At 40.3% G+C, this 14043-nt stretch overlaps 1 protein-coding gene across 1 annotated transcript in view; it reads right to left on the bottom strand.

Annotated features, from left to right (window-relative positions):
• Positions 1 to 14043, bottom strand: part of arid5b (AT-rich interaction domain 5B) — a gene marked incomplete at its 5' end in the record, with an annotated part of 68925 nt that overhangs the window by 52085 nt on the left and 2797 nt on the right. Inside the window, one exon of the mRNA XM_079229281.1 lies at positions 5926 to 6160. Coding sequence (XP_079085407.1) covers positions 5926 to 6160 — 235 coding nt within the window. The remainder of the gene's footprint in view (positions 1 to 5925; positions 6161 to 14043) is intronic.

Raw genomic sequence — 14043 nt, forward strand, 5'->3', positions numbered from 1 at the left:
TCTCCTACAGGTCTGAGCATAATGAAGAAGATACTGCCATAAACCCTCCCAGCACCACCAAAAAAAAGCAAGGGGAAAAACATACCAAAGAAGGAGAGAACGTGGGGAGGGGTGAGCGAGGCACATAATCAATACAAACACTCCATTAAATTACTTCAAAAAGGATTTTGGACAGTTTGTAGAATTAGTTCTGCGGAAAGAAAAAAAGCAGGAGGGGAAGCAGATATGTTTGGAGGGCGGAAAGCAAACAAGTGCAAACGATACAATCTGCCACATATTCTGAATGGAGGAATACAGTGTGGCGTGTCTTACAAAAGCATTCTCTCTCTGTCGGAGTCACAACATACCATTACTCTTGTAACACCACGACACTTTCTCTTTATCTTTTCCTAGAAACCGCTTTACTCCTTCCCACGTTGCAGTCGAAACATAAAACATTTTCATGTGTGATAGTGACTCAAAGTCCCAAATATTGTTCTACATTGTCACCAAGACAAATCAACCATGAGAAGACAGCATCTGTCTGTTTCCTTATCACCAGTTCCTGCCCGCATAAACATTCAGTGACGCTCTCAACAGTCTCTGAAAAGGGACAGAATCTACCCTCTACATCAAATTGAAATGTTCCGACTGAAACATTGTCGGGATATCAACTCGGGTGTATGTGCCAAGCCGGGCAAACTGATCAGATGTTGCATCAGAGGGAAAATACAGTGGTATCCCCCAAGCGGGCGAGGCTGTAAAGAATCTTGAAATGCAACGATATCACTCCGTGCCTCGCTGGCCTACTGTGCCTTTTCCAGCTCAATCAATGTACGTTTAGCTCTGATCACAAAAAGTACAATCCCGTCCCAATTCCAGACAACACTGTAATTCTGAGTACGTTCCAAGTGTGCACACTGAAAACAAAAAAAAGAGGCTTCATTTTGTCGATGTTCATTATTGCTCCACAATACAATGCACAAAGAGATACGCTTTTTTTTTACATCAGACATCTTGACACCATATAATTGATGGTGGCTGAATTCCATTTAGCTGCTTTGATTTCAGCTTCCTGGTATTCTGCATGCTTGGTAACCAGCTCAACTTTGACTTGTAGCACATCACACATGTCATATGGCAGATTTTTCAAATGCTAACTGCAAAAATAGTGCAACAATATACTGTATGTAATTAGTATGTAATTAGGACACGGTTTATAATGCAATTTTAAATCTCAGTTAGTGGAGAATGTCGGCCAAGTGTACTTGAGAAAGACACTGCACCCCAAACTGCTCCTCCTGTATGTGTCTGGAAATAAATTGAAGTTGCTCTGGGAAAAAACATGATGTTATGTACTTAACCTAAAGTATACAATACGCAGAGTAATAAAGATCAGTTATTGAGGATTATAGGAGGTAAATGCCATAATGTCATTATTTTATAAATACAACTTAAGTGAATTTTGATTAAAAAGCATCACGTCACATTTGACTCTGGACATTGATGTAGCAGCCAGTTTTACTTGTCCTTACAGGGTAAACACAGGTGTTATTAATAACATGAATTATGGCCCTGTTCAATTTAGGTGAGACAGGGCACTACTGTGCCTGTTGGCTCACCGTGACACACTGAATAAAATGGGACCATAACTAATTTTATCAATTACACCTGTGTTTACCCTGCAACTAGATGTCAAAATGTCTGCTGTGAAAGGGGCATATTGGATAGAAATCATCAATCAAAGCTCACTGTTTACATCTTTTCACAGAATAAAGAAGCTGCACGATTTAACATGCCTTCCTTGAAAATGAATAATCGACCTTCACTACCTTCGCTACCATCACTAATTGAATATTCCATGAAAATGATGACTTTTTTTTCTCGGATATCTAATCCATCATGAGCTCTAGACTTTACTGTGATTCACTGAATAGGTTTTGTGGGTCAAACAATGGAAGTTCAACAGATATCAGATATGAATAAATCCGATAATGTTATTTTTTGGAATTGTATGGTGTCGTTTACTTACATTTGCTAAAAGGTGCTGCAGCACAAAAGTAGTTTAAAAAGTCTAGGGGAGGGGTGACTTGCTTTGGTGATACACTGTATATTTTCTCCGCCTGCACAGATACATGGGTTGTTTTCCCAGACAGCCCTGATCTTCACAGCGCTGAGGGATGAACCAGCTACCGATGATGCTCTAGGTGAGGGCAGGAGTCAGGAACACCATCTATGTTCCATGAATGCAGTAGTCACAAGCATTGACCTTGTATAATCCTCCACATCATCTCAACTCACAATCTGCTCACTGGCTTCTGCACTAAAGGGTTCAATTGAAGAAAGACAAGACAGAAAACCATATTGAGCTATTTTGTGAGCAAGAGCAATCCTTTGTTTTTTTTATTATTATTTTCCTTCTGCAGCTCTCTGTTTCTCCTGGCTAAAGCCAACAAACTGTATCAGCAGATACAGCTCTCCGACGCTCGGCCTCGTAGTATACGAGGAGAAACCAATTTCGGCAGGCAGCAGTGAAAAAAAAATAAAAAATCAGGCCAGTTCTCTGGGGAGAGATAGTGGGGCAGAATGTAAACTTCCCTGGCAAGTCATCCCTGGTGGATTGAACAGTAAAAAAGAAGCTCTAATGCTCAGTCCAATACAAGATAAACTGAGTGGACAGTTTGCCTTACCTGATTAAGTGAATCACATTACAGATTATGTAAGGACTGTACATCACTCTTCATGCACTCGAAGAAATGTGTTATTACTGTCCTCTTGGCTCACAGTATGTGGGAAACTACAGTGATTGTGATGTGATTAATGTCCTTTGTGTTGTATGCGGGCCACAAGGAGACACACTGTTCTGTGTTTAGCTCCTGGAGATTATTAAACTATACATACTACAATCAACATTTTGTCAACTATTGTCATTTTAGTTCAATGACAGCACTCGCATGTTTTTAAGGTAAATATGAGGCTGCAGTCGGTTAGCCTAGCACAAAGGCTGGAAACAGCTAGCCTGGCTCTGTGGCAACAACACAGTGACAACAAGAGGAAGAAGTTACTGCACTCAGCCAAGAAATAGTCCACCACATTTTTTGTAGAGATTAAACAAACAGGATGTTCATTTCTGAGCTTTAGATTCGATAGGACAGAGCCAAGCAAGCGCTTTCCCCTCATTTACAGTCTGCATGCTAAGCTAAGCTAATTGGTTGCAGGCTGTATCATCTGCAGTACAAACATTAGAGTTATCTCAATGTGCCTGTCTAAATCACGGCAAGAATTTTTCAAATGATTTCTTTTCTTTTTGGTTTTAAAGGCGTATGGGAACAATACATCCTTCTCAAGGTCTTCTTATTTCTGGTCAGCCGCACTTTTAAAACACTACATTTCAAAGCCTGGCGAAAGCTGGAATTTGAATTATGATACCAATCATCTCTCTGCCTCACAGGTTTCAGAGTCATAGCTGTCGATGCTGCAGGACAGCAGCAAAGGTCACTTCTTTCTCTAATTAATTACTTTACTTTGTGCGACCCTCTTTGGTTTCACCCTTTATGCATTTATGAAGACAGAATGGAGCTTTGTTCACTTATCAAACCACAATGCAGATCAGGAAAAAAACAAGTGTCGTTTTGATATTTCAGACACATTTGTCTTGTAATATTTTTCATATGTTGACTGTGAGACAAAAATATGTAACAGTGCACTTAATTCACATTGGCAGCGTGCCAGGAAACATTAGGATATGCACTGAGACCGAAAAAAAAGAGAACGGTTTCCCTCGATAACAATGGCACACTTTATTGCTCTTTTGCTCACAATGTTTTTCTGTGTAGCTTGTGGTATTGCTGCAGTATCCTGTTATGGGGAACAATCCAATTCCTCTGACATAGTTACAGATCAGCCCGAGAATAACAATCAGCAAATACATCATTCAAGTAAAAAGAGCGAGTAGCCACTTCGATCCATTCTGTTTATAAATACAATGCAAAAATGAGCATATAGCTGTAATACAAAAAGTCAGTTTAGTCAATGAGCCAATATTACACAGAATACAAGATGCTTTAGGGGTACTTTTATATCTGATCTGCTGCTGGGGCATGAATATTTCATTCCGGTAGTCAGCAGCATTGCAGTGGCATATTTCATATTTCTATGCAAACCCTTGCTCAGAGTAACGAGCATTTGCATTTGAAGAATAAGTGATATTTCTCACACTCTCCCAAACTCTCTGCATCGCTCATATTGTTAGACTGTCAACAACCGACACGCCAAAGACGTAGTGAACAAACAAACAAATGAATAAGTGAGTGCACACCACTGATTGTCAGTGTGTAGCATGTGTGCATGTGTCCATCTATGTGTGTGTGTGCATGTGTGTGTGTGTGTCTGTGCGTGTGTGCGTACGTGCGTGCGTCTCTGGTGCCCTGCCAGAGTCTGAGCCCGTTCTGCTGAGTGGGCAGATTCTCTGGCGGAGTGTCCCATCGGAGTGACAAGTGCATTTAGAAACAGCCTGATGGAGTCATTAACGGCAGTGCTGCTCATTAGCAACACACGCACACACACGTACACATACACACACACACAACCCCTCAGTAGCAATAGCGTCATCGTCCGGTTATTACACAGACAACAGATACATCTATACAATCTGGACAGAACGGCACATTTATAGAAAGCCCTGATATGGGACATAATGTAATTTAAGAAGCAGACTGACACATCTATTTGTGAAAGCAAGCAATCACACAGACACACACACACATATGCACACACACAAGCCCATGTATTGATTACTGGAATAACAACAAAGCATCCATTATTGATCCTCTTGTCCTTTTTGTGTATGAGATTCAAGCAATATCGAGTAATCAAGGGCATTACAGCATCACACAGAAACATACCACAGCTTCTCTTCCTGGAAGATCAGGAGCAGAAAACAGTACAGGACTCATCAATAAACCACTCTTTTCAAGCCCATAGCAGTTTCACTTCCACAAAGGCTTGAGGCGTAAAATGATTATCAAAAATTAATTAATTCAAGATTAAAAAGTCACATTTCTGGCTTAAATCAGCAGGAACATACGTATAATCTGACAAGACGTGACGGTATTTCTAGCATGTTTGCTAAGCTACATTATACCAGTATAATCAGTATTAGACATTACATCACAGCCACGTGAGAGAGAGACAAATACCTGGGAAACAGCTTCAAGGGGAACATTATGTTCTTTTTGATTATTAGGCTCAAATGCCAGAGTTTCCTATTTGCATCGGATGAATCATCCGCAGAGACATCCAGCTTTATGTTGGGCCTGATTCATAGGAAATGCTGACGAGAGACCCAAAGAACTCGGTGCAGGAATCAAACAATCACCAACACTCAATGGCACCGTATACATGATGAATACGCCAGACAACCATTCAGACACAAACAGCAATGATCCTTAAAGCTCCAGAGATACACAGCCAATTACGATCTGAACTGATGGATAAGACAGCGTCGGAGGAGCCGTAGACTGCAGTTTGATGTGACTCAATTATTTAAAAACATTACCAGCTGAATTATGTGATTTTTGCAATGCTGTTTTTGTTGTTGTCGCACTCTGAAAAGAGCTGTTATACTGTAGGATGATAATGCGTTGGCAAACACGCAGCCATTACCTCTATCCTGCATCTATTAGAGTGATTCTCAGCTCATTATATCGGGAGGAATTCCAACGACTACTGATGAATTACTCCAGTCAAGACAACACTTGTTAAACCAACCAAAGGACAATAAACATAAGCTGATTTATGGTGGAGACGGGACTCAAATACAGAAACGTTCAACACAGCAGCACGGAGAAATTGGAAACACTGCAGTAACCTTTTGGAATGAGGAAATGCGAAATGAAATAACCTTAAAGAAAGACAAAAGAAATTGGGGTTTCTGCTGACGCTCACCCAGCTGTGCCCTCTCCCGCTGGACATCCTTGAAGTTGAGTCCGCTGGTCAGGGTGCTCTCCCGGTAGCGGTGGAGGGCCTCCCGCCTCCCGTTGGTCCCCAGCTCCCGAAGCACCGAGGGTTTGAGAGGCTCGGCCTTCAGACAGTGGGTCCATCCTGAGAAGTCTGGTACCGTCCACTTCACCAAGTCCTCCAGGCGCACAATCACCTTCTCAGACACTGCAATTACCTCGTGCTGAAAGGAAGTGGGGAAGAATCCCAATTACAATCAGCACATGAAGGGAGTTCAATGCAAATATGTCAAGGTCATGGGTTATTTCACTTTGCCACATTTCTACGACTCTCTTTGAAACAGTTTTGTTGAACAGATGCGTAAATACTTCAAACAGCACATCGGCATGAAACCTAGTTTTCTCTGTAAATAATTGCGCAAACAATTTTGGATTAAAAGAAAACACTTTCTCTTCTGTACGAGTGGCAACATGTCATGTTAAGCATCCATTTTTATATTTGTCCATTTCTTTTTGAAACTCACAGTGTCCCTGACCTTTTCAGTTCCCCTTTAACAAATAAACTGTGCATTCTTACATTAGACTTGAACCTTTGTTACAAACATATTGCTCTCAAATGATTTGTACCCTTTCTCTCATTTTAAACAATGTTTGGATACTTTTTGACTTGTCTTGATTTGTGCTGTTTTAAAATCTACCAAGTCTCTGAATTTTAGGTTGGTAATGGGTAGTTTTGTTTACAATTATAGCTCTGCTTTGAAATACAGAACTTGTATTTGTCTTATGTGCTTCTCCATTCTTACACTGAGTATGTAACAGTGGTGAGAGAAGTATGCAGAACCTTTACTTAACTAGACGTAGAAATACCATTGTCTAAAAATACCTCCCTACAAGTAAACATCCTGAATTTTAAATCTTTACTTCAGTTAAAGTACAGAAGTTACATCAGCAAAATATCAAAAGATAAAGTACTCATTGTGAAGAAGGGCTCACAAGTGGTATTTGGTATGTTATAATGTTCTGTTTTTGTCACTAAAGAATACATTTTAATGTATTTGAGTTTGTCAATGTGGAATACATTTTTGATACTTAACTATATATATATATATATATATATATATATATATATATATATATATATATATATATATATATATATATATATATATATGTACACTACTGGTTAGAGTAATAGTATACTACTGCATCATACTGATATTTTATCTAAAATCTAAATCAGCAAAGTAAATGTACTACTTACCACTGGTAAGTGATGTATGGGAATATAAACTGAACATAATCAGGGTGAACATAACAGGATTTAAATGAGGATAAAGATCAGAATCAGAAGCTCGTAGACATAACAGGACAAACAACAAGACGTCCTTATTTATCAGCCAAATTGATGTGCAAGTCGAATAGCATTACGGCTGTGGATGCACATTAATGTAAGTAAATTACTGCACCATGAATATGGATGATGTGGATGATTGCTGAATTGAATTTATGCCAGCAGTTAAATCAATGTCAATGGGGACGTAGATGTTTTTAGACTTTTTGATTAGCATTTAGGAAGTCAGGCTGCCGATGTTCACCGTGAATGTTGAGATTTGTATGCTTTCAGCTCAGCGGCTGTGTTCACACCTTGAAAGTGTAGAGGAGTACAGGAAATGTAATTTGTTAGAATGAGAGAGTGTGATGCTTGAACAGGAGAAAGCTGTGAGCCAGTGGTCTCCCTGACACATAATAAAATAAATATGGCAATGTCAGAAAACTATAGATGTAAATCTATTGCAGTGATGTGCATGGCTGACACTAAGGAAAGCATAATATAACTGTGGTGCTTTTGTGTACATACGTTATTCTGTTCAGCTGGCTTACTTGATAAGATTTGCTCTCAGTGTGCGTTTCAACCTTCTATTTTTTTTCAGGTTGATTCAACCACATCTAATAACTCTCATACATGAAGAACTACAAGTTCAATGAAGAAGCAAGGAAGCAGAGATGCTTAAATGTGTTTCCATTTGAAGGACTAATGGCTGAAGTGCTTGTTACCGACAGAGTGGAGTAGTGTGCTGGAAGATGGCTATTACAGAAACAGGGAAATCTGGAGGACAGATGTGTACAGGCAGAAATGCAGTCACTCGGAGTAGGTCTCTGATGTTTACCTTGGTTATCTCCAATTTACCATGCATCTGTCCGCCTGTACACGTTAAAACAACATTAATGTACTCATTATCGACATATTTAGACACCGTATGCATGAAGGTAGTTAGGGGGGACGCAATAAAAGCTAAACCTATACGATCCAATGACATTTAAAAGGACAACTCTGCAGTAAATCCTTCCAATCTAAAGCTTAAAATGTCATGTTTTGCTGGTCTTTTGGCATTTAAAGCTGCGTTTTAAAAAGTTATTTCAAAGTGTTCCTGTTATTCTGTCGCCATATTAGAAAAACAAACACACGAGCACATGACTCTTCAGCGTTTCTGATTCTCTCTGAGTGCTCTGTCTACACAATTACCCATATTCAGTTCTCACATCATCTGCAACTACAGGCATATCAAATCCAAACCAGTTGGAGACAGCATTTCCTTATAAAGGAAAAGCATGCGAGGGATAGCTTGATATAGCTGTGCCTCCCTCACTAAGTAGAAACATCAAACATGGGTTTTCGGTCTTCTTATAATGAGCTGTCTTCAGCTGTCAAGTGGTGGCGGGTGGTTGCAACAGGCTTTCTATGCAATGAAAAACTGACTGCTGTTTCTACCTTCAGAAAAACAGGTCATTTGAATAATGTAGAGCAGTAAATAGCATTCAGCCTGCAGCCAATAACCACATTGTACTGTATCTCTACAGAATTTGCTACTGTAGTTTGATGCAATCTACTGACAGCGCACAGAGAACCATAACCGTGAAATATCTCAGTTGAGTCCATTCGAAACAAAAATAATGTACTGAATGTTTTGCGGCTGATGTACGAGTCAAACAGCAATACTTCAAGTAATTCAATAGCACACCAGAGCATGCACACAGAAAACAGCAAACCCTAAAAACACACAGCCATTCCCTCAATATCAATCAGCTGAATGACATGCTGCCTTGTGTGAGTGTCAACAGATCCTGTTTGGGGACTTGTTCGGCTTGAGAGCAAAACACAACAGGTGAGAGCAATTCAGCAGCTGTCAACACAGTCCAGAATATAATCAGTCTATGAACGGAGCTGCAACAGGCCACATCCATTAGCTTTCTTTTCTTTACTTTGCCAGCCAACTTTGCACTGGCTGAAGTCTGTGGGCTGCTGTGTGATGAAGCCAGTACAGTCAGGAAGCTGCATACTCACTTGTGGTTTGTAGAAGTCATGATATTTGATTGAGAAATGCTACGGCGGATATTGAAAAAAAAATATTTAGAAAAAGAAAATGTGCTGTGTTTCCATGGAAGGGGGTTGTGAGAACCAGTTATTGAGAAACTATCACAACAACCGCATTGTGCCAGTCTGGTTTGCCTCCACACAAAAAACAACTGAAGATTTTTTTACCAATAACGAGACAAAAGGGATGTAACCAATGATTGTTTTCAGTATTCTATAATACTGTATATTATAATTAATATTTCAAAAAAACATTTCATATGCCTTATTTCTGTCAAACCCACAGTCCAAAACTCAAAGCTATTCAATTTACAATCACATAAAATTACAATTATATTAATCAATGAGTCAATTGACAGAAGATGTATCTGCAATTGTATTGATGATCAATAAATCGTTTAAGTTGTATGCTTTTCTCTCAAAGCTGCCAATAATTCTCTGGTTGTGATTTCTCAAGAGCTTTCTGAGTCCATTATAATAGTAAGACAAGGACAAATCAAGAAAATTAAAAGGCATAAACTTGGGCTTTAACTAGTGTACGATTGTGGCACAAACAATTTCCATGTATATAAAATGAAAATATTTTGAAAATGGGAGAAAATAATATATAAATAATCCAAATAATCGTTACCTATAGCCATACATTCTTTCTCTACGATTGACTTAAATGATCCATCTAATAAAATAACTGTCGTCAATTCATTTTCTGTCAAATCAATGAATCGACTAAGTCCTTCAGCACTAGAAATTACACACATTAATCAAACCAGCAGCATGCATCAGATTTGGGATTTCAAAGAAGTGCTTTATAAACCTGCTCGTCTGTAAACACTGCCCTTCCACACTGTGCTGTCATTTCCAGTTAGGCAGCTGATAGTTAAGCAACGCGGCAGACTCAGCCAGCAGGCCACTTGATAATATAGGTCAGAGGACTGCGAGCCCCCAGCCAAGAGGTGACACTACATATCAGCAACATACCAAACAGCCTGGTGTCATTTCAGTGTCACTTCCTACACAGATGCATTAAGAGCATTTATACACTCTGAAATTGAATCACACACTAAACATCTTAATGCGATTCCAGAATTGTACCTCGGCTACGTCAATAATCGTGCACATTCTCCGACTGCTTGTTTTATGATTGAGTTAAAATGCAAGGTGACACATTAACAGCTGAATGTTACATTCTGTCTCCGTTCTTCTATCAATAATTCATGTTATTACTGCAGCGGCAAGATACCGCCAAAAACATTACGGAGTGAATTTATTGCTATGACTGCACATAATGGACCGAAAGTGGGGAAAAACAGACTTCTGCTGCGAAACTGTAGATAACTCTGTTCCAGCAACCCATGACTCCAGCAATCTCATTGAAATTAAAATCCATATCATTGAATTTATATGGATGCGGCAGTGCACTGGTGGCAAAACAGCACATAAGGGACATTCCCCAGTTCTGTATACGGTGATCCAATTAGAAACAATGTAGCCTTAAATATTCCATAACACTCTGAACAATTCCCTGCGAGAAATCCACGCCACTGTGGGCGAACAGTGAGGGAGACATTCCTGACTGTCAGCGTTCTGCGGCGGAGCGTCTCATCGCTCGGACAGGACTTTCAGCTAGGGAGTCAAGGGGTGCACGCTCCTGGTGGGTGGGTGTCTTTCTATACTGTGGGTACACACATTCACACACGCACACACACACACACACACACACACACACACACACACAGTGCTCCTGTCATGCTGGGAAGGTTTCAGCCTGCTGCCTCAGAGAGGTCAGCACTGGAATTCCTAAGGCCAAAGGAGATTAGTAATTGAGTAATGGACATGGTGACATGGACAATGAGGAGACAGAGCAGAAGAAGGAGAGGGAACGAAAGAGAGCTAGCGAGAACGAGAATATGAAACACAATATGAGTTCATTATCTATCTCCCCTCCCCATGACTGACCTTGGCTTCAGTGTCCCAAAACAAACTTATCTAGGAATTAAAAGGGAGCTCTGGGGAGTAAGCCAGGGACAATTGAATTAGAATATGTTTTTGGAGAGTGCCTCAAGACTAGAAAGAGTTCAAGGTACATCATTTAAAAAGGTGAGAATCATTGTACATAATGTTCTGCCACTTAATGCATGCAGTTTATTCATATGCATAAACGTTGCTGTAATATCTGCAGGGGTGCTGAACTCATCTTTTATTCACTGATTCCATTAAGAGATTGCGCTCACATGAGCTGGGGTGATATATGAACTTAGCATTCTTTCGCAGTGATAATGACAGGGAAAAAGAGAGCGATAACAGGAGTTTTCAAAGGCTTTCCGAAAGTGGGTGAGGCATCCATCATGTAAGGTGACACCACAAAAAAGCTGCGTCAGCTCCCTTGAATCACAGCGGCTTTGTACTCTTGTATTTTAACAAATGCACACACAAGACCCAAAAAAATTATGAAAAAAAACTCAATGCTTGATGATTCCACATGCTCTGTCAAAGACACACAAGAGAAATATTGGCTGGAGTACTAAGCAAAAGCTTCTCGTCTGTGGCTGTATTCTCCTCAAAGGTTATAATAACGATCCACTGTAGCTGGGGGCATTGGAGTCATGCATCAAGGCAAATGTTTGCCTGTTCAAGTGGTTAGTCAATGACAAAGTGGAAAAAAACGGGCTAAAGAGCATCAAAAGTCCCTTGACAAACTGGCCGCTGCTGTAACATATCATTACTCAGGCTGCAAAGACACAACACAGTGTGGTGAGAAGAATCAGAAGTATGTGAAGGATGAGCATGACAACTCCTTTACCAAATGGGAAATATTAGTGGGTTTTTTATAGCCTTTGAAGTCCAGGGTATTCAGTTTTAAAGGTTTTAAATTACACTATCCTAAAAAGCTGGCAATAATTTACATGCTATTTCAGCAATGGTGAGGAATTCACTGGAGGGCAGTGTTCAGAGTTAATGACTTGTTCTGCGGCAGGAGGAGGCTACACATGCACGCTAAAAGCTGCCCCCCCAACCACCTAAACTCCTGCTATTGTTGTGTGAACGAGGAGATTTGGTATAATGCGCAGACTGGACAAGACATGGCAGAAGTATGGATGTTCTAAAGAAGATCACTGTAAAAGTGCGCCATATAACATTTAAACTCGAGTCATTCAGCAGAACGACCTTATCCATCAAAATGCTGGTCGCATATCTGAGCCACTTACACTTAACTCAACTAGCATCCCAGATGCCTGAATTACCCATTCAGGGTTTTTCCCTTAGGAAAAATCAAAGAAGCAGCAAATGAATACAATCTAATTTCCCTACGAGCTGGCTTTCCAAGCACTGAAACACATGCATGGACTACTGCCATGTACTGAAGAAATGGCTCTGGACGCATGCCAAAGTGTTTTCCACAGCAATCAATACTGGCCTAGTGCTGCAGTCCCCAGCCTGTCAGTGTGTGTGTGTGTGTGTGTGTGTGTGTGTGTGTATGAATGTGTGTGCGTGAGTGTGTGCCAAAGCCTTGTCAGCTAGAGGGACAGAATAGAGGAGAAGAGAGGTCAGATGAAATCAGAGGTGATGATAATAGCACATTAATATAACATGATCCAGAAATATTCTCAGCAGTTGTGAATTCCCATGAAGAGCGCGTTGCTGTATTTGCACTAAAGTGGGATATATAGTATAAGATAAGCATAAGTAATTAACCGCCTGAAGCAGAGTGTACAATAAGTGGGTGTTGTGTGCGGCGAGCTGTTATCTACAACAGCTCTCTCCTGAAACGAGGGGTCCAAAAACAGAAAGCGTTGCAGCCGGCGAGCGCAGCAGCAGGAGAGCCAGGCGATTTGGAGTAAGAAGAAGTAATGTGTCACTCAATGAGTTTTAAAACACATGTGACTGTTTAGTCAGTGGCAGTTTGCAGGCACACAAATAGAGTAGAGGCCCCAATAGAGGGTTCGTCATAATGGGTGAGCAACTCGACACAAAGCCTGTTTAAAGAGCAAGCAGAGCTCAACTGGTGGGGGTAAACACTGCTTGTCAGGCGGAGATACAATGAAAAATAGAGCGTCCTCCACATATGGACTTAATAATTAACCCAGAATAAATCAAATACAACAATAAATAGATCGATTTATCAAATTTCCCTGGATGTGTTCACCAAAATATTCAGCAAACACCGGCCCGGAGGGCTCTGTATATTCAATGAATTACTATTGCTATTTCCAGCTAAAGCTGACTGGTTTTAAAGCTGGCTGCATTTAAAAAGGAATTGACCTCCAACCCTGTGACAGAAGAAAAACAAGCACAGTAGGTCATGGGTTGGTTCCTCTTGTCACCGCATAGCACAGCAAAACATGGCAACACAGCGCAGGAGAGTCTGAGAGCAAACAAATACCTGAGAAATAACCAGGAAATTACATCATACCTCGGCGCTGAGAACACAAGTGAATCAGTAATCCAATTGCTGATATGAGGCTATTCTGATGTTTTGAAAAAGTTGTGCCTTTTGGGTATTTGAGGGATATTGTGCTTCAGGCTTAAGATAATATCGTATGAGACGTAATCTCACAGAGAAAGAGCAGAAACACAGTCCTGGTTGTTTACATGTCAAAAGTTAAACGCTGCTTCTGTTTTATGTGTGAAAATATTGAAAAGTCATTCTAAGAATAAACATCACGCGGCTCTATGACACCAAGTTGTGGCTTTACCTCATGATGTGCTCTTTTGGCACTGAAAGCCTGTGAAAAT

The sequence above is a fragment of the Taurulus bubalis genome (assembly GCF_910589615.1).
Source record: "Taurulus bubalis genome assembly, chromosome: 14".
In the NCBI taxonomy this organism is placed as follows: domain Eukaryota; kingdom Metazoa; phylum Chordata; class Actinopteri; order Perciformes; family Cottidae; genus Taurulus; species Taurulus bubalis.